At 41.1% G+C, this 20,010-nt stretch overlaps 1 protein-coding gene across 3 annotated transcripts in view; it reads left to right on the forward strand.

The window, feature by feature from the left end:
• LOC142788360 (sodium-coupled monocarboxylate transporter 1-like) overlaps positions 1-20,010 on the forward strand; it is a 115,388-nt gene that overhangs the window by 90,975 nt on the left and 4,403 nt on the right. For all 3 annotated transcript variants that reach the window (XM_075884920.1, XM_075884922.1, XM_075884921.1), the window contains 12 exons: positions 2,529-2,597; positions 5,339-5,390; positions 7,794-7,861; positions 9,552-9,632; positions 11,751-11,824; positions 12,827-12,967; positions 13,551-13,680; positions 15,044-15,132; positions 17,350-17,459; positions 17,526-17,593; positions 18,088-18,174; positions 18,945-19,111. In XM_075884920.1, the coding sequence (XP_075741035.1) occupies positions 2,529-2,597; positions 5,339-5,390; positions 7,794-7,861; positions 9,552-9,632; positions 11,751-11,824; positions 12,827-12,967; positions 13,551-13,680; positions 15,044-15,132; positions 17,350-17,459; positions 17,526-17,593; positions 18,088-18,174; positions 18,945-19,111 (1,136 nt within the window). The remainder of the gene's footprint in view (positions 1-2,528; positions 2,598-5,338; positions 5,391-7,793; positions 7,862-9,551; positions 9,633-11,750; positions 11,825-12,826; positions 12,968-13,550; positions 13,681-15,043; positions 15,133-17,349; positions 17,460-17,525; positions 17,594-18,087; positions 18,175-18,944; positions 19,112-20,010) is intronic.

Consider the following 20,010-nt stretch of genomic DNA (forward strand, 5'->3'; position numbering starts at 1 on the left):
AATGCATATAAAGGGATGTTTCGATGAATGTAGTGTGAAAGAGAAGTGGGTTGAGTGCACCTTAGGTATCACAGGATATTTCGCACTGTTCAATGAGGCACTGTGCAATAATAAAAGCGTAACTACAATCCTGTCTCAACATCCGTATTTAGAAGCGCAATGTCTTGACAACCAGCTTTTGTTTTTAATTTTGGTTCACTTATACTACTGTTTAATAAAATTTTATTCCGATCACTCTTGGTAGAGTGAGTGATTAACGCAAAGCATCGCTTATATCAAGACTGTTGTCTTTCATAATGCATCTTTCACCTTAACATACAGCATGCTAGTATTGTCATTACAATAAAAAACATCTGATTACTGTACTAGTTAACCTCTCAACCTCATAATTTTTTTGTGTCTCTCTCTGACTTCTGTATTTCAAAATTCTTTAACGACAGTGGTCTTATGCGTGAAATTCTGCAATTTGGTACGATGCAGTACATTTCAGCAATATTTCATTTTCTTTTGTCAGTTATGTTGAGTAATGACGGGAAAGCAGTGAGCCCCTCTTTCTGAAAAATGTCACTGTATAGCGCAAATATTGTGATCAAAAGTGGCCCCGTCGAAGTTGTCTAGTGGCTAAAATATTCGGCCGCTGACCCGTAGGTCGTGGGATCGAATCCCGGCTGCAGCGGCAGCATTTCCGATGGAGGCGGAAATGCTGTAGGCCCGTGTGCGCAAATTTTGGTGCAAGTTAAAGAGCCCCAGGTGGTCAAATTTTCCGGAGTCCACCATTACACGTCTCTCATAATCATATGGTGGTTTTGGGACATTAAACCCCACATATCATCATCATCAGCAATCAAAAGTGGCTGCGGGCACCGGAATAAGGTTTACAGCTAGCTGTTGTTTTACGCGGCCTACACCGTTCATCCATCTCCTAGCGAATACAGGCACAAGTATGGGCGACCGCTCTCTTGGTAATGTAAATCGATAACAGACTGTGAGCCACCCCTCTATGAGGGTGTGCATGATGAGCGAGGTTGTACTGCAATAGACACCGAGGTGACACATAATTTTGAACGTTTGTCAATCCCGCAACTTGCAGCAAAGTACAATATGTCCATTCAGTGTGTCCGTTTTGAATGAAATGTATGTACTTTTTCAACCATAAGATAACGAAAAGCTGGGATACTTCTGAATGGCAGGGCGCGCAGACAAGGGTACAAGAAAGATGTTAACACACCACAAACGCCGACTAAGAATCGCAAAGGCTTACAATGGCGGAAAAGAAAAAAAGGCACAAAAAATTATCTGCACATAATAAGAACTTGTTGTCGAGCGAATCGGCGATTACATAACATGCCGATTTTTGCACTACAGAAGACGTGCACCTGTAAGAGACAGATAACTGCCTGTCGTCTGTCTTTCACATGTGCGAGTCTTTCGTAGCGCTAACATCACCGTGATACGTTATATTCGCAAGGTAATGAAATAGGGGAAGGTTTATAAACGCTGCGCATGAAGGCCTACGTGAAGGATAACTTCGAAAGCATTTCATTTCTTCTTAACGCAGGTTAATCGACGGTCCACTTCCGCATGCGCCATACCAATGTTGTCGATATCCCTTGGCTCAATCATCAGACACGTTTCTTTTATCCTGTGCCTTTGCAAATCTGCCATTCATCGAATTTCGGCGTGCACTTGCAGTCTCAACAATTCCAAGAAAAATCAGAAGTTGAGCACCAGGTTAGCAATATCTTATAAGAGATCTGCTTATAATCTGCTGATGAGAGCTGCATATGCCCGTGCAATAGTAAGGTATATCTTCCTACTACACCGACGTAAGCAGATAAGTTATCGTGCATTCTCGATGTGCGCTTTTGCAGTTGATAGCAGTTGTTCGTGGTGTCTTGAATTCTTTCTTGTATCCGCGTTGCTATGATTCCTCTTTTTTGAATGCTCCAATAAATGGTTTTATACTTCAACAGGAAGGTATTTTTTCATGTCCTTCTGCCCTGCTGACCCGCAGGTCGTGGGTTCGATTCCCGGCTGCGGCGGCTGCATTTCCGATGGAGGCGGAAATGTTGTAGGCCCGTGTATTCAGATTTGGGTGCACGTTAAAGAACCCCAGGTGGTCAAAATTTCCGGAGCCCTCCACTACGGCGTCTCTCATAATCAGAAGTGGTTTTGGGACGTTAAACCCCACAAATCAATCATCAATTCATGTCCTTCTGCCACATTCTTCGTTTCGCTACCTGCATCGTGTTGCCCTATTTGCCGTGCCCATTTGGCGTTTCGAGCACGAGGTAATAGACGTTTGCCAGCAGTGTGTTCCTTTCATCTTGGTGAACTAAAGGTGGGTGGGTGGCAAAGTTTGGGTTGCCCGTACGAACTTGTTGACGCTAGGGAATATATGTGCAATCATAGCGATAGACATTGTTGCTGAAAAAGGAGAGTTGAGATAGTTGCTAACTATTTCTTTTCACACCGAAAGGAAAAAAATAGCAGAATACTCGACCCAATAAATTGTCTTTTCATTTTAGTATCTCGAGAAGAGGTATTCCTCACGGGCCGTCAGGAAGATAGGATCCATACTGTTCATCGTACATACAGTGAGTATAATGTCTGTTCACTTTTTTATGGTTACGTGCGCAGGTTACAACATAGCTGTATTTTGCTGTAATGAAGCTACAGTGACCTTCTGCAATCGAAAATTCTTAGAATTTAAAAAATTCTGACACGAAAAACATTTACGTGTCAATCTTGCGCTAGTGTGTGTGTAGTGTACCGGGCACTTCCACAGCATATTTGAAAACGCAGCCTGGTGAGTGCCGCAGCACTCTGGTAGTTGAGATTAGTGTAAACGTCTGCGAATATGAGGTGAAAGCACGCAGGTGATGGATATCGGCTGGCTTGTTATAGACACAGAATGGGAGCCTGCGCACGGCTGAGCTTGGAGTGAGGGGGCGGGGGAAGGTTCGGCGTTTGAGGCAAAATGATTTAACGAGATCATTGTAAGCTTTCAAATTGTCCCGGTTGTCCAACTCGTCTCCAGTGGCTCCGGCGTCGAGGTTGTGCGGGGCTCTGCGGAGCTCTGCCTTCGGTGAACAAGTATGTCGACCCAGCACGCCCTTGAGACGATGTCGAGGCGAGGCCTTTACGTGTCTTCCTGGGTGGCCTTGGCCCAGACACCTAAACTTGCTGGTATTTGAGTATAAATGATGTTGTAATTGTTGATGTTGTAATTTTTTGCGTACTGTACTTATGGTATGTTTCTGCTTTGCTGCCAGGGTGGCACGCCCAAGTCAGGCATTTACTTAGCCTTTAGTCGTGTCCCCCAAGACAATCTTGTTCAATTTTGCCTTGAATAAAGCAAACCAACCCAAAGCAAACCAAATATCATTACTCCTCCTCCATCTATTCCCGGTGGGGGGGGGAGGGGTCACCTATAAATGAACTTGTGAAAAAACTGGTATCTCTAAGCCAAATTCTGGAGATGAGGCTGACAATGTTCCTAGAAACACTGAAGCTCACAATGCTGTTCTTTCGAAAGTGTATTATCCTCAATGAGGGATGCCAGCAAAGGGGGTATAGATATTTAAATTCTCATGCTTATTGCATGAGGGTACATTATAATTCACATTTAGTCTGACACGTAAGTACACATATAATGTTTATTCCTACTGAAATGATTATAAAAATTCTATGTAAAAGATTAGGAAAAACTTGTGCCGAAATGTTTTTCGCGCATAGTTTTGAATTGAGCCTGTAAAAATTTCATTGCAAATAATGAAATTTTGGTACTGACTTGAAGCAGTACCACCACGACCTTGCTTTATATATATATATATATATATATATATATATATATATATATATATATATATATATATATATATATATATATATATATATATATATGCACATTACGCTTCGTTTCTTCTGTCATTCTATAAATACCTAATAAGTGAAACAATCTGAAGTCAACTATTTCGGGAAGCCTGTGGTTTCCAATCTTCTTGTTGTATACAACAGTATTCATCACAAGTGAAACATTTCAAGGCATTTTCGACAGTAACAGCATCACATCTGGTACTTTATAAGTACACTTGAAACGGAGCTGACGGTCATTTCATGTTACATTTTTGACGGATATTCCTATTGCTTTTTTCGCTGTTTACCACCTTGCATACCTGAATTAACGTGCATCACAATAGGTTGTTTTAGAAATAGACTAGAACTAATCTGACCTGTAGGCTTTTGAACAACGTACTACGATGCTATCAAGTTTATTGGCTATCACTAATGGAGATTTATTCTTCTTTCCTTGTTTGCAACTGGGGTATTTCGTTTAAGGCAACCTTGGAAGCATTTTGAAGCTTGCGAGAGCGTACGCCATTATTTGACATTGTTAATTTTAGCCAGGATATTGCTGCTTACTTTGGATTTTGTGAAACACAGTTTCAATTGCAGTTTCAACTCAAGTGTTCAAAGCTCTGTTTCCTTAATTATTGGACAACAACCAAGCGAGAAAAATTGTACGAGTCTTCTCTACTATGCAATGACCAATAAAATATTAACCCTTTATATTCAGGCATCTTGGTACATTAGCAACAAAATACTTTAGCAACGTGTGATTAAGCAGGCCATCACGTTGCCTTAAATATCGACATTTTGGCATTAATTTAAAGTTTTAGACACACATCTTTACGTGAAAACTGCTGAGAAGATGGGAATTTCGCTTAAGTACCTGTTTGAGGTATGCCTGCAATTTTAACATGGAAGTGTTTTCTGCCCGGGTCCACGAAGACTTCAGTGACGTATTTCCGTCATAGAAATGACGTCAAAAAGACGTATCATCAGAAAGCAAAGAAAAAAGCGCCGCATGTCCACAGAACGAATGATGATGAGTGGGGCGAAGCGTCCGCCTGTCCATCTGTTCGTATATCCGTCCGTCTTTCCGTGTGTCTGTCTGTCTCTCTTTCTGTCTGTCAGTCTGTCTGTCCCGTCCGCCCGTCTGTGAACTTTACGATGTCGTCAACGACATGGCAACCACACACGCCACCTAGTGATATCATTTTCAAGGACATACGCACACAACGCCTACTGGAATCAGGTCCTCGTACGTCTACTGGAATTAGGTCTACGAATGTCATTTCACTGGTAAATTTGGCAGTACTTGAATTTCGTTTGTGAACGTCCACTGGCGTTTCACGATTGCACTATCTCGTGATTAGAGACAAGTTCACAACGAACACTATTACGCAACGGAATAGGGATACTCGAGTCCATACCTAGGCACCATCTTGTCCTTAACTAATTTTGTAAGAACTGTCTTCGTTTTATACTGCAGCTTCTCTACCTGGGCGTGGCGTTATATGGTCCATCACTGGCCCTTGGATCTGGTAAGCTTTCAACAGCGAAACTATTTCAGCTCTATGGTACGCTGTCCAGGGTGAGCAAACACGATCATCACCATGGTCGGCTTTTGCCATCCAGAACTTTGTTCAGCCGGCACGTGCTCTCAACATCCTCGTCTCGGTTTCCTCGCGATCACAGTGAGTCATCCACGCGTTAGAAGATAAGAAGAGAGAAAATGGGCTTAGGGCTCTGACAAGTGTGCGACCTAACGTACATCTCCTGCGTCATCGCTCACTGTTTAGCTCACAGCGCGTTAGTCGGGAATGACAACAGGAAACATATTCTCACCACTGCTTTTACTTGAACAATTCTAAAAAATTGTGGTGGTTAATGTCGTCTGAGAACGAACTTCTCTTTTAAAGCCACTTGATGGGTACTTGAAAACGTTTTGCATGATTCTTTTCACTAAAAGAGCTTACAACATCCCTTTCAGTGAAGCTGTTCTGCAGGATTAACGTCTTTTTTCAGTGAACTTGTAACGCAAAAGCTACCGCAGAAAAAAAACCTAGTTTATATTACGCTTTATTTTTAATTGGGCATTAGTGCTGGCTGAATAATCATAAATATGAGGATACGATAAGTGCAATAAAATGAAAGGCACACTATTACGAAATTTACTTTTAAACATCTCTTTTATATCAGTAATGTTAAAGCATAATGGTGCGCCAATCATGTTAACTGCGTCTATGTACGAAGATTATCTCTGATCGCACGCGTGAAAGAAAAATACGAATAGCATAAAGATCACGATAAATTTTCGTTCGATTATGGCTAGGGTATGTTTTTTCTGGGAGTACCTACGATTTTTCTGGGAGTGAGATTGCCTAGCCAAGATGAACCAAAAATAACTAAACTGTGGGCTCATCGCGTTTTACTGAGCATGTGACGCCTTTTTTTATGGCGCTTCGTTTTGTAGCCCCATCGTATTATAACTACGGACAATGTAGAAATATTCTACAACATCTGATTCCCGAAAATCTTTAAGTATTATAATTCACAGATGACTAAACTTTTGTTCAGAAAGCTTCAAAACATTTTCGGTGGTATAGTGAAGGTTTGTTTCATATATACACATTATGTGCGCATGGAGTATTTTAGTTCTGCTTTTGCAGCTGTAAACAACTAGATTTTATGCGTTGGATGCCATTGATGAAGTTCGTTCTACGCTTTTTTACAGTTTTGTGTTTAAAATTGTGCAGGGCTACGGAATAGAAATACATAGAGGTTGTTTTTTCTTCGGATTTAGGGTGGATTAGGCATGTGCAGGAAATAAGATAGGCAGCACGCAAATTAGGCTTCCTACGTCAAAAATTCGGACAATTACCTAGTAACTTCAAAGAACGGCTGTATTTCACTAACGTACGTTAAATACTTGGGTACGCATGTGTCAGCTGGGATTCTCATACTCAACAGTTGGTCGACTTACTAGAAGAAATTCAGGCAAGAGCTGTTCCATTTGTTTTGGGAAGTTACGACAAATACGTCAGTGTTTTTGAAAATGAGCATGCACTTCATTGGCAGGAACTGAAGGACAAGCGGAAAGCACTAAGACTCAAATTTTTTCACAGCATTTTTTATTCAAAAACTAACATGGACAGAAACGATTATATCGCATTATCATCATATATTTCTACTAGAAGGGGCCATGCTTTGAAAGTTCTGGAATTTCCTTTTAAAGGTGACACTTTACGTTATTCATTTTTTGTAGGACTGCGTCCGAGTGGAATGCTGTTTCGTCAAATATTGCATAAATCCAACGTAATGCTGATTTTCACCACGCTTTGTGTGTAGAAATGAATGACAATTTGATCTAGTGATGTATATACCCCCGCTGGTGTAATGCCTGCAAGGGCGATGCTGGTACTCAATGAATAATAAATAAATAGATACTTCAAAACTGTACGTACACCTACTCCTGCCATGTATAAAAATAAAAAAAACGTTTCTTTTCCAACTGCGTTGTGATAGTAAGGCAACAAAAGAAAACAAAGTGAGCAGAACTTTGTCAATGCATACGAACTATCTTGCTTTTCAATCAGTATGTTTGTGAAACATTGCATGTTGGCTGTAGAGTGCCTAAAATGAGTAAAAATTGTAATATATTTCTCAGGTATGGCAGTGCCTATTTCACCAGGCACGTCAAACGAAGCGACGTTACGTTGGAAATGAAGGTGTACGTCGAAGTGACGTTTGCGATGAGCGGAGTTTGATCTTCAAAGAGGATGGTACCGTGTTGTTGGATATGAAACAAGAACGAATAAATTGATTTAGCGAGGAAGTAGAATAAGGGCAACTGCAATTTAAGGAGACTTTTCATGCTAGTTCGTAAAGAGGCTAAAACTAAAGACAAAGTGATTTTGCTCATACGTACGTTTTATCATTTTCAGTGACCGATTTACCAGTATGGTCTTCTATACTGCTGAATGGTGCCGTCTGCACGTTTTACACGTCAATAGTGAGTTCTTGCAATATGTTTAATAGTTATAAGGATTATACAGAAAACACGGGTTAACTACAACTTGGTTACTTCGAGCTTAGTTAATTAGTACTGATGCCCTGGTCTCAGCACTGCCTCGTGTGTTTTATTGGGTAAATCTCGCGATAATCAGAACGTGTCGGTATACACAAAATATAATTCGAACTGTTAGCCCCTGGTTTTCATCCATCTCTGAAGAATTAGGCTGAGCGATCACAATGTTTTGCAAAACCAAGCCAAAATAAATTTGTTAGAGATTCAAAACAATGATACAGCAGCGTTTTTGAGATTATGAGAATGAAGACGCTGTATTAGAGCGCTTCGGCGAGCTGCAAGCGATGCTCATGAAATCCAGAGAAATTAGCTGCAAGCTATGCAAACTGACTGATTACTTTTCATTTTGACTGCGGCAACTCTGCTGTATAAATAAATGCGTTTGGAGAATGAATAGCGTGATATGTCGGCAATAAGGCTCACTGCTCGAACGAATACATCACGGTGTTGGTTTACGGCATATCAATAACTGTTCAATAACTTCTGTTGGCTCTTAGAACTCCAGAAAGTTAACTTTGAAGATCACTTGGCACAAACGTGTTACAGTGGCTAGTTTGCAACTATGGTAATGAGTTCTTCGGCTTCTGCCCGTTCAGCGTGGCGCGATGTCCATTAATGCTAGCTGCCACCTGTTAATCGTAACTCTGTTTCTTTCAGACAGCTTTTCCCTTCGAGTTAAAAGTCCAGAGTTGTACTGCATCATTCATAACTCGTTTGTTCTGTTTTAGCTCTCTGCTGCAATGAATGCGCTGAGCGCACTCAAACATAGCCTGTAGACGTAGGAATGTAATGAGCACTCTAGATGAGTAGAGTCTGCTCGCACTTGACAATTTGTTGTGTATAAAATCAGAATTACTGGTAAGAGTTGCTTGACAGTATCTATGAATGAATGAATATATAATAATATAAGTCCGGCAGAACCGCCTGAGGACATGTGTAGACAAAAAATTAATACTGTATTCAGATCAAGGAGGAAAATTGCATTCATAGTTTTTCATGGCTTAATTTGGTGACAGTTTTTCGGTTCGCCACAAATTCTGGTGACGACTCAGTTCCATGTGCAGCTTCGCTTAACCTATTTAAGAGAGCCGCTTCAGCTGTAGTTTGTGACCAGTGGAAGTGTTATCTTTAGGCTAACAAAAGTGCGGCATTCACTAGAAAACAAAATCCGTTGTTCCTAAAGAATAATGTCCGTGCATGGTTAAAGTTGCCTTCTATATTTAAGGAACTTCTCAGGGCTTCAAAGTTACTTTTTAAAATGAGTCGCATAGTGATAAATCTGGGTGGCGAAAATTTTCTTGGGCACACATAGACACTGAACATCAAGAAATGAGCCATCTTAATTGGCCATTCGTCAGCGCTTGCCTTAATCTAATGTCACTGGATACAGGTACAATATATCTGCAATTTTTTGGTGCTCAGAGTTTTAAGCATCAAAAGATTTGAATAATTGTTAGTAATTTGACTAGCGCTATAATAAATCTGTAGCAAATTAACAGCACCTGTCTTGTGTATTCTAGCGAGCATTGAATTATGTAATTAGTGCTAACGCAAGTCTTTACCTAATGACTTAATGAGATCTTGCACCTAATTGCACGCTTGGTATTTTGTACAGGGTGGTATCAAGGCAGTGGTATGGACCGACGTTGTCCAAGTGGTCCTCATATACATCGCATACATTATGGTCATCGGATCTGTGAGTACCGCGTGGAATGTTATAAACATATACATAGGCGGGGGTACGCTGGGAAGGGGGGGGGGCATGGTGGAATGAGAGGGAAGTGCAAAGCCAGACCAATGAATTAAGTGAATAAGAGATGCGCAGATTCAGTAGGGAGAGGGGGCTGACTCACTATATTGAGATGGGCGCTGCGAAGAACCTTCGCCTCCACTGAAACCCTACGCACGCACATGTATATATACAAATGTAAGAGATTAATACATGTACATGTACGTACGTACATGTACATGTATTAATCTTGATCTCTGTCCTTGTTTGTATTAACCCAGTTAAACCTTTTTAGATTGAACAATAACCAAATAGCAAAAATTGGGGCTGTTCTGCATATGTTAGACATGTAAAATGTCTGCTTTTTATTTTTCGTGGGGTTCTTGTTGTATCGAGTTAACTTTGCGTTAACAATGGTACTGCTTCCTGTGCAGTCATTATTTTCATTCATCATTTTCTGAACTTAATTGGTGCTTGGCAATCGAAAAAGAAAAAAAAAACATTCTACTCAACAACAATACGCGTTGTTGAACTGCTTGAGTTATTTTTGGTTAAGTGGTTCTACGTATACGCAGCCCTTTTATTCAGTGGTCAGACGCTGTAGCCTCATGAGTCACTGTTCACGGAACATTCGCGAGTCATTCAAGCATTCCAACATTCAGCAATTCAGACGAGCTTCAGTCACTCTGATGACAGTGCTGAGCGTATGAGACTGCTGTGAGCGAAGTGAATAACTGTTTACTTTCGTTTTTTTTGTTAGCATTCAGGACTCGCACTACGAATTCTTCAAATATAAAAAAGCCAGGCTCAGGGGTGCTTTAATAAATTATCTGTTAAGAGAGGACATTTTCTTTCCACACTATTTTCTTTTTTTAACACTTCAGTACAAAACTTTCCATCACATTTCATTTTTAAACTTCTAGTATGATTGTTTTTTTCAATTATGTTTAACCTTAATGAGTGCAGAATATTAAGCATACCTTTCCCATCTATATACCACTTATTCACTACCTTCTAGATGGTTGCCTGGAATAAAGCAAATCACAAATAAGTGATTGCAATGAAGTGATATTTCATTTCTAGGCGAGGATGTGGCCGGTTCCTTTGGTTAACTTATGCTTCATAGCACTGAGCTATGAATTGGAATCGAAGCCACAGCTAATTGTATCTTTCCTTGCTTTCAGCGGTCCCAACTATGGGCGCTGACAAGTGAAAAAGACTCTTGAACACACGGTTAGCACCTGTCCAGCGTACGCATAAGAATGACAGAAACCGATTTCTTTGATCGCGCAAAGCCGTGTAGACTATAGTCTATATATTTAGTGATAATGTTGTTTTAGGCCATTAGCCATTCTTGTCAAGATGTTGTGTTAGGCCTTAGTTTTGCTGCTGCTTACAGTGCTGCTGCGGTTATAGGGATGTTCATAGCCTTTCTCCAAGCCACTGAACGGGATGCATGACTTCAGACTTGCCCCAAAGGGTAGCTACTGCATATACTGACCTCCCAACCTGACCTCGATCAGTTATCACTCTTTCTCTTTCCCTCGCCTTTTTTCACAGTGAAGCAGTCATAACATTGCTGTGGCAAACCTTTCTGCGTTTCTATAAATACATCTTCTTCCCTTTTTATTCATTTTCAGCTAATTAGGTTCGCCCTGTTGGTTTGTGTGCCATAGCACGCAGACGAGAATGTCATTTACGTGGTAGATAAGTTTCATGCTTCCGCGTTGGTTGTAACGAGTTACTGGTAAGTTGAAAGGAACGAAAACAACAATTGTAGACTTCTTTTAGCCACGTGTTTGTTGGTATTAAGGTTGAGTATTGAGAAAACCAACTTTAAATTCGTCTTAGCGACATATTGGCTGATATTAGATTACTGTAGCGAGAAGGCCAGTTTAAGATTTGTGCTAGCGACGGCTTTGGTGTTGCACTGCCCTTGTGGTATAGTAACTTATCTCAGCCTGTAATGTGCCAAATGGTAACGTCATAAGCTTAAGTAAGTTTCTGGATGTGACAAGCTTTCTAAGGGCAATATTGTCTTGAGCATAACGTTTTGGTTCAAAACAAGTTTCTTCTGTGTTTCAGGGCTTGCACTACTTGGGAGGCTTCAGTGCTATGTGGCAGATCGCCGGTGATGGAGGCCGCTTGATATTTACAAAGTAGGTTAGCGTGGTTAAAATGCAACAGTCTCTATTGAAAGGCGATATAAGACATTACACTCGCATGGTTTCTTTCAAATATCTCAAGTTTGGATTACACCGTGCGCATTTTGGGAGTGGCGAAGTGTGAAACTGGCGCCCGCGATCACTGTACTCTGCTGGAAGAATTCTGCTTCATAGAAGTATGGCGAGATACTAAGATTTTTTATTATCAAAGGCAATATTAGGCCACGAACACTCAATGCTCGGAACCAGTAATAAAGTTTGGGCCTTCGGTATCTGCTCGGCTGCCCTCGTTGTGATTCATAATGTTTCTCAATTCTGTAAGACACATAAGGCCTAAAGTTTTGCCTCTATAGCAGGCGAAAGGCACTATGGGCCTAACTGTTCAACTGCACCATGGGCCTAGCCGTTCAAGTTGGTGTCACGTATGACTATGTTCCCGCTGCAGACTAGCATTTCCCAAGTTCCAGCAAACCGCATAGGCTTTTAGTATCTCCCTTGGTGGCGCTGCTGGCTGGCGTGATTCGACGCTTAGCGCGTAAAATATTTCCGAAACGTTATTCAATAGGTGTAATGAATATTAAAGTGCTAAAACAGTGAGCTATTGTTGCAGGCTCCGTGATCTTGGTACTTTCTAAACAGTGAGATAGAACTGCAGAGGTAATAACAGTTATGATGCATCATACCTGATGTGATTTAGAGATTTGGAGGATGGTGTATTTATCGACGCTTATTTATACCCGTGAACGCCATGTTTGAGACCTGTACAAAAGTTGGGCAGAATGAACACATTTCGAAAAAACAGAGCATTAACTGGTTGATAATGTGAACACAAAGTTCAAGACTTAGAGAACGAATATTAGCGGTATCATGTTCTGTGATATGCGTAGACCCTTCAATATGTGATATACTTGTTTATGTAGGGCGCTCAGGCCAGGGAAGGTGAAAATAATGAGGGAACAATATTTACTTAAGTATTAAAAACCTCTTCTTTCGCAGCTTTAGCCTTAGCCCGTACGAGACATATACGACATGGACAATGGTTTTCGGCTGGACCATCACCTGGATGGGCATGTACTGCGCCAATCAAACACAGGCGCAGCGCTATGCCAGCATCGGATCACTCAAGGGCGCCCGAATGTGAGCCTTCTTTCTCTTCATTATTCTCTGTACAGTGACAAAGCAATAGGATGTGTGCTTCCGTGACCACAATATCGGGACATATTACATGTACACTTGTCAATTTATATTTGCGATTTTATGAGTCATTTTCAAATGCTTAAGTTCAACATAGTTATCGTTTAAAATCGTTTTTCACGGCAATAAAGTCTCGAAGGATACTAACAATGTTGGGCCTATCGAAGAGCAAAAAAAAACATTTTCTAATGAGAAAGGCTACCAATATTTAAGAAGTAAACATGCCTGAGAGTTGTATTATTGTTTCAAAGTTTGGTGTTTCTTCGTGGTAAAAAGAAAGGTGGTCCAACACGAACCCAAGACAAGCACTGATTTTTTGGCTTTGTACCTTGCTTTTTCACACGAAGAACACTGACCAGATTGCTCAGTTTCCTGTTGTAAGTTGTTTTGACAGGACACTTGTTTTTGGATTATCAAGATTAGACTGCGTGTTTCAGTGTTTTGCCTGCTCGTGAGCCAGTTGCTACGGTGCACACCAGACAGCTCCTTATTTTGTAGGGTGGTTGTGGGGTTGGTGATTTCGCAGAGCTCTGTTGCTGAACATACCGGGCACCATCCTTAATGTAACGATGGCCGTGTTGTCGGGGCTTACCCTGTACGCGGTATATGGCAACTGTGATCCACGGCTCACCGGTGACATCCGCAAGGCAGACCAGGTAAGCCACATTGTGCTATTTAAATGAATCGCAATAATCATCATAATCGTCAGCCAGTTTTCTGTGGACCGTGGAGCAAAGCACAGAGTTCCCTAAAATTAACTACAGAGGACACTCGCGCTGCGATTGTTAAGTGACCTTGGAAATTATGTGTATGACACGGATTTGCCTAGTCTTCGTGCTTGCGGGCGGTGAATCGCACTTGTGGCTTCGCTTATTGCTGTCTTTCGGTTTTGTTTCAAAGGTAGGAACAAACCAATTTACACTTCTTGACTCGATTTTAAGGGGTAAGCCTAATGAAGATCAATGGGGTGATCCGTAACTGCCGAACATTCGCCAATTGTAGTTTCGTGACCATTCGTGACAAAGCACCTTCATGCCACACGAAGCCAGAACGAACGTAAAGTACGAAGACTAGGCAAACCCATGTCACACCCATAACTCCCATGCTCGCTGAAGTGCTATGCGTTGCAGCTCCTATGCACAGTAGTGCTAGTGTTCCATGTATTGTACATTTAGAAAGCTCTGTGGAACAGATTACTTGATAACTTACTCGATATTGTGCGACGTGTTTAGATTTTATCCTTAACAACCTATCAACTTCGTCGCGTTTTCTTTGCGACCTTCAGCTGTGCTTCCCGTATATTCGTACTGATTCCGTTGCTATTATAGAACAGTGGTTCTCTGTTCCGAGTACTACGTGGCCTGTCCGGGTCCATTCATATTGCCTAAGGTGAATCAGAATGTTGGCTATTCCTATTTGTTGTCTGGTCCATTCTGCAGTATTCCCATCCCTTCCGTGAGACGCCTTTCATTCCTCGTTCGACTCCACGCTGCATGGTCTTCATCTTCTTCTTGAGTTTTTTGAGTATTTTCCAAGCTCCAGGGTTGTTATGTGAAATGTGGCTAATACGCAATAACCTGTATAGGTACATTTTAAATTTGTTTTATTATGAACCAAGCCAACTCATTCATATTTCTGTGATTCTGCAGTACATTTTAGCTTTGAACAGATTGCCTGTCGCGACTTGGAAATGTACGCCTTATGCGCTTAGGTACATCGGCATTATTCGGTGAATTTTTTTTCATGTGTAAAGAGCATTATATACAAAGAAAAAAACAATATGGATAACTTGGTACTAGTAACTGGAAATAGTGAGCAACTTGGTGTGGGTTCATAACAATGCAAAAATGCTGGGCTTGGACGATTACAGCATGACAAGAGAGGTGACAGGGAATGTCCTGTCTTCTTTCTTGCCCCTCTGTATTCGTCCTGACACTACTTTTTACTTCGTTATGTATGCATTAATTAAGACATCCAAATATGCGCTAATTACGTTTAGTCGATTACTGCTCTTTACAGCTTGTGCCATACATTGTGCAAGACATGTTACACCAGTACCCGGGACTGAGTGGTTTACTGGCTACAGCTGTGTACAGCAGCTCTCTGAGGTAAGGCTTAGAATCGGCGAACATTTTAACTTTGATCAGTAATGAGGTCCTTGTTGAAGATTCAGTAAAAAGACAACGTCTGTTAGAGACATGCTCAGTCGGTTGATTGAATGAATGTAGGGATTGAACCTTAATGTTATGTGCTGTCCTTTATTGCGACACTTTGCATGGAGCAACTTCTAGTTAGCGTGTCACTAGTTCTCGATATGTCTAAAAAACACTATTGATAAACAAATCTGCAGATACTGTATGTAGATGAGACATCGAGGACGCTGTACTGAAAATTAAAAAAAAAGGAAGAGCTTGAAAGCTACTGTATTTATGTGGTATGGTCGTTTTCGTAAAACATTAAGAAATGATGGTCAAGTCGTGATAGTACTATTATAAGATTTTATTTCATTTTCATATAAAATAGCCAATAGTAATGAACACTACAGCCAAAAAGAAAAAAGCCAATTTTAGCCAGCGTTAATCAGAGATGGCACTATGCATGCTTGTGTCTCTCACGTTTTACTTAATGTCCGTGGCGTCTTAATGTTTAACGCCCCTGTCAAAATATAGCAGTTGCATTCTTTATATTTTCTTTTATTATATTAGGAACATTTTATGCTCTACTTTGACGGCAATATGCCTGAATTTGTAGACCTAAAAATGTCGTCGTTTAAGTTGAACCCATAAATTTTTTTTCTGAAGCGTAGATTACACTTGCCACAGGCTGTAGACGACTAAATGTACAAGGCGTCCAACCACTGCAACTGCTTCGAATGGCGGCCTAACTTCTGGCGTCGGGTGTAATAAAGTTAGATAAATTCATTCGAAAATGGCTTTCACATAAATAATAAGTACGCCGCAGCTCGAATCATCTCTGAAGCTTTGTTCTCGCTTGATTTCTTGCCGCTTCAGGGAATTCGTTCCTCGCAGGTGTTACGAATGTCGGTACGGGGTGTTCTGTTCGGGAAACCGCACTGGCGGTGTCATAGCTCAAAGCCTGTGATTGCTAGAGCCATGCGAAAGAGCAAGTTACGGTGTACATGCGGTCATTATAGCCTACAGATAGAATCTGAATCTGCAATGTGTTATATGTGTGCTTTTAGATATTGCTGCTCTCTGGGTACTAATTTTAGCGGCATCTCATATACCTTCCTGCTATATGACTCGGCTGGCTGCTTTCTTGTACCATACGTTTTCGATTAAAAGTTTAATGGGACAAGGTTTGTGCTATGTTTTATCAGTTTGCACAGCGAGCTTTTCTGCTATGAGATAAAATAGAGTTACGCAATTTCTTGCCGGAAGATTCGTGACATCGAGTGGCCGCAGCGTCACTGTGTTCTGCCGAGATTTTGAAGAAATATGCGTATTTATGAAACTCAACAATAGCCAACAGGAACCTCACACTTTTTCTACCCAGGTACGAGCTCGAAAATAAAACAAAGAAATCCAGAGCCATCCATCTACTGCGACAATGAGAGCGTACGAAGATGCTAGTATGGGGGGCGGGGTTTTCTATAGTAAATATAGCTATAGTGAGTTTATGTATCACCAATATACAGTACATTTAGCGAATAAAGATAATATAAAGATCTCAAGTGTTACTCTTGGGTATGGTGCACATGATCTCATAAACGTAGGCCGAAGACGATCGCAAAATGAAATCTTGATACACCTGAGAAATATTCTCCGTTGTTTATAAAGTACAAAAATGGCACGGCGTTCGTTTGTCATGCAAGAAATTTCGTGTGTAGGGCAGAATGATTTGCGCATTTTGATATGTTGCTGGAATCGTGCATCCTTGCGTTTACTTTTTTGCCGCCTTAATTTTTTTCGGCTGAAAAACACTGGTTAGTCTACTTAATTAGTTTCGCAAATGGTCCTATTCTACGTGCTCTCTGACCACGAGCGCGGGCAGCCAGACCTTCACAAATGTGGACATGCAGTGAAAAATTGCCGTTTCCAGGGCGCTCTAGGTGTATGCCGTGAGACCTCCGTGCTGCCAGTAAGGCATTGAATAACCTATTCAAGTGTTATTGTTTCTATTGCTGGATGTAACCACGTCATTATTCAGATTCTGCGAGAAGTGAGAGTAACTCACTTCTTTAGATAGAATTCACCATGAGAGCGCAACTATAAACACGACACACAGAAAAGATAGACGAGGGCAAAGCATTAACTCACCCAACAGTCAACTAATTTTAGTTCTTTACCTTCTTTACTTTCTAGTACGCTGTCATCCGGGTACAATTCTTTAGCAGCAGTGACCTGGGAGGACTTTATGCGGCCTTGGATAAAGTCCTCTGAAGCAACAACTTTGCGGATAACCAAGTTAACTGGTATGTTACTTTAAGATTGCTATTTAGTATAACCAATTAACCGTGTCAAAATGTTGCTATTTCCAGCTGCTTCGTACGGGCTTTTATCAATAGCAGTCGCAGTCCTTGTCGGCACCATAGAGTCAATAGTACAGGTAAGCGCGCGTCCAAAAGCACCCAATTTTAATGCCACGACAAATCGTATTTATTTGATGTTGCACTATAAAGTTTATTCATGAGTGTGGGACGTCGACTGATGCTCGTGACTTTTGAGTATTAGCAAAGGCCAGTTTTTTCTACGGCGTATGCGACCTAAGAAGTAGGAACGGGTTTAATACTAGTTCATTGCCTGTTAGATCATATACATCGAAAACTAAACGTTCTTGTACATATAAATTCTAGCAAGCACACTTATTGGTTTTCGGAAACTGCTAACAAGACAAGTGGTGCAATGGGTCCATTTTTGCGGGCTGGGTTATCCTGGCCATGTAATTTTCACCGCACGCGAGATTCGTTGAGTAAATTGGCGTAGCCGTATTCAAAAGAAAAAAAGCGAAGTTGTCATACGGGTGCGTCACTTAGTTAAATTGTACTTAAGGCATACATTCTCATCATTCTCAAATATAGGTTTTTCTCTTCGCGAACGTAGGCTGCCTCATCCCTGTCAGGTGCCCTGTGTGGCCCAATGGTTTCCGTATTCGTCTTGGGCTTCCTTTTTCCGTGCTGCAAGAAAAAGGTGAGCTGAGCCCGCACAAATATATAAGGCTCGCTTGAAGTCGGTCCACTCATTACAAGCGAGTACGTGAGATCATTCGTGCAATCGCTGCCTTAAATCAGCGGCTCTTTACTTTAGTTTTGATGATACCGTAGTATAAATAATACGTTTGAAGTGCTAACTCTGAAAATGTCATCATATATAACTGAACAACAATTCTGGTAAAGCAGTTTGGAACCAGCGCTACCGATAACATATTCGAAGTAATTATTTTGAAGTCTTCTTTCTCTTAAAAAAAATGCTTACATATGCAAGTGGAAGGCATCAAGATTTTTGACTGAACTTTTGGAAATGAAAAACTGTTATTGTTAAGTCGGAATCAAGTGGCATTTGTGACTTAAGTCGTAACAAAAAGGCCAAAGTAAAAGGTCCGCGAGTGCGCCAGACATGTGTCTCAGCCCGGCCATGTCAAGCGCGTATTCACATCTTGCGCTACATTTACACGAATTATTTCTCCTTATCCTTATTGTTGGTGTTTACGAAAGTGCTGTTTCACTTACTTGTAAATGGCAAATACAAAATTCCTACTATACACTTTGCTATCTTTATTTCCGGCCTATACACTAACGTATACGTTATCTAGCTTGCACATTACAGCTTGCAGCCAGTTTATTTAATACGCTGTACTTAAAGAAAATGCTTCCTCCATTGCTGCCTTACAAACAGCCAAGTGGTGCACATCTCTTTTGTTACGTCTTTGGGATTGGTCTTGAGCAACATTAACTATGCAGGGCGTCATCGTGGGAACTTTCATATCGATAGTCATATCCGGCTGGATGTCACTCGGATCTATTCTACATCCGAGGAAGGCATACACGCTTCCCACCACCACCACTGGATGCACAAATTTCAACAAGACGATCACATCTGGGTCATACGAGTCGCCTCCATGGCCAAGGTCTGTTGGCACGAGCAGTAACCCATATACCCTTGTGTTCCAGTTCTGCCGCATAAAAACTAAAAGCGCCTAGTAGCAGTTCCAGTGTCACAATGAGCGCGACCCGAATCTCGCGGAATTGTTCGATCAACAATTGTGGATTTATTTTTTTCGTCGTTTGAAAAAAACAAAATATTTTTTTGTATAAACTAGTGAGGCCTTGAACTAACCGTACATGTCCTCGATCCTCAATAATATTATCTATCTGCTGTGACACTTCCCCACTCAGGGTATAATAAATATACCTATGGTGCTTATGCTAGATACGACCACAGAGCCATGCCTCGAAAGCATGAATGAATTAACGGACTAAACGTGCAACACCTCACGGCCATGCGAATAAAATTACATACTTTCAGCGTATCTCAGAAATAAGGAAATGAATATTTCTTCTGCCGTTCTTAACCCACATCTCATGATAATACAGCACCAGACGAGGAATCGCGCTGGGTTATACACAAGCAGATTATTTAGAGTACTTTGTGTCGGGAAAAAATGCGGTACTCTGCAAGAATTAAACAGGTGTCCCTTGAATGTTCGTTTATACATGTGCGAGTCATATGTGTAGCACTGCCTTTTGAGATGATACATTGACTCTCTTTAGGAGAGCCGTGCAATGACTCTCTTTTGGACCATCGTGCTTCGCACGACTAGCCTAAAGAGAGCCAACGTGCCTCTCCAAATGGAGTACTACACATGTGACTCACATATATGAAAGGGGTGTCCGAGTTCTTAGAGTTTAGATCCCTGAATACTTTTTGGGTCAATAAGACTGCCTTAAAGCGTTGTTTACTTGCAACTTAGAGCTCTTGCGCATGGAATAGTGTGAAATAATAAGTTTAGGGAATACTGGCAGAAAT

This window comes from Rhipicephalus microplus, unplaced genomic scaffold (genome assembly GCF_043290135.1).
Source record: "Rhipicephalus microplus isolate Deutch F79 unplaced genomic scaffold, USDA_Rmic scaffold_56, whole genome shotgun sequence".
NCBI lineage: Eukaryota > Metazoa > Arthropoda > Arachnida > Ixodida > Ixodidae > Rhipicephalus > Rhipicephalus microplus.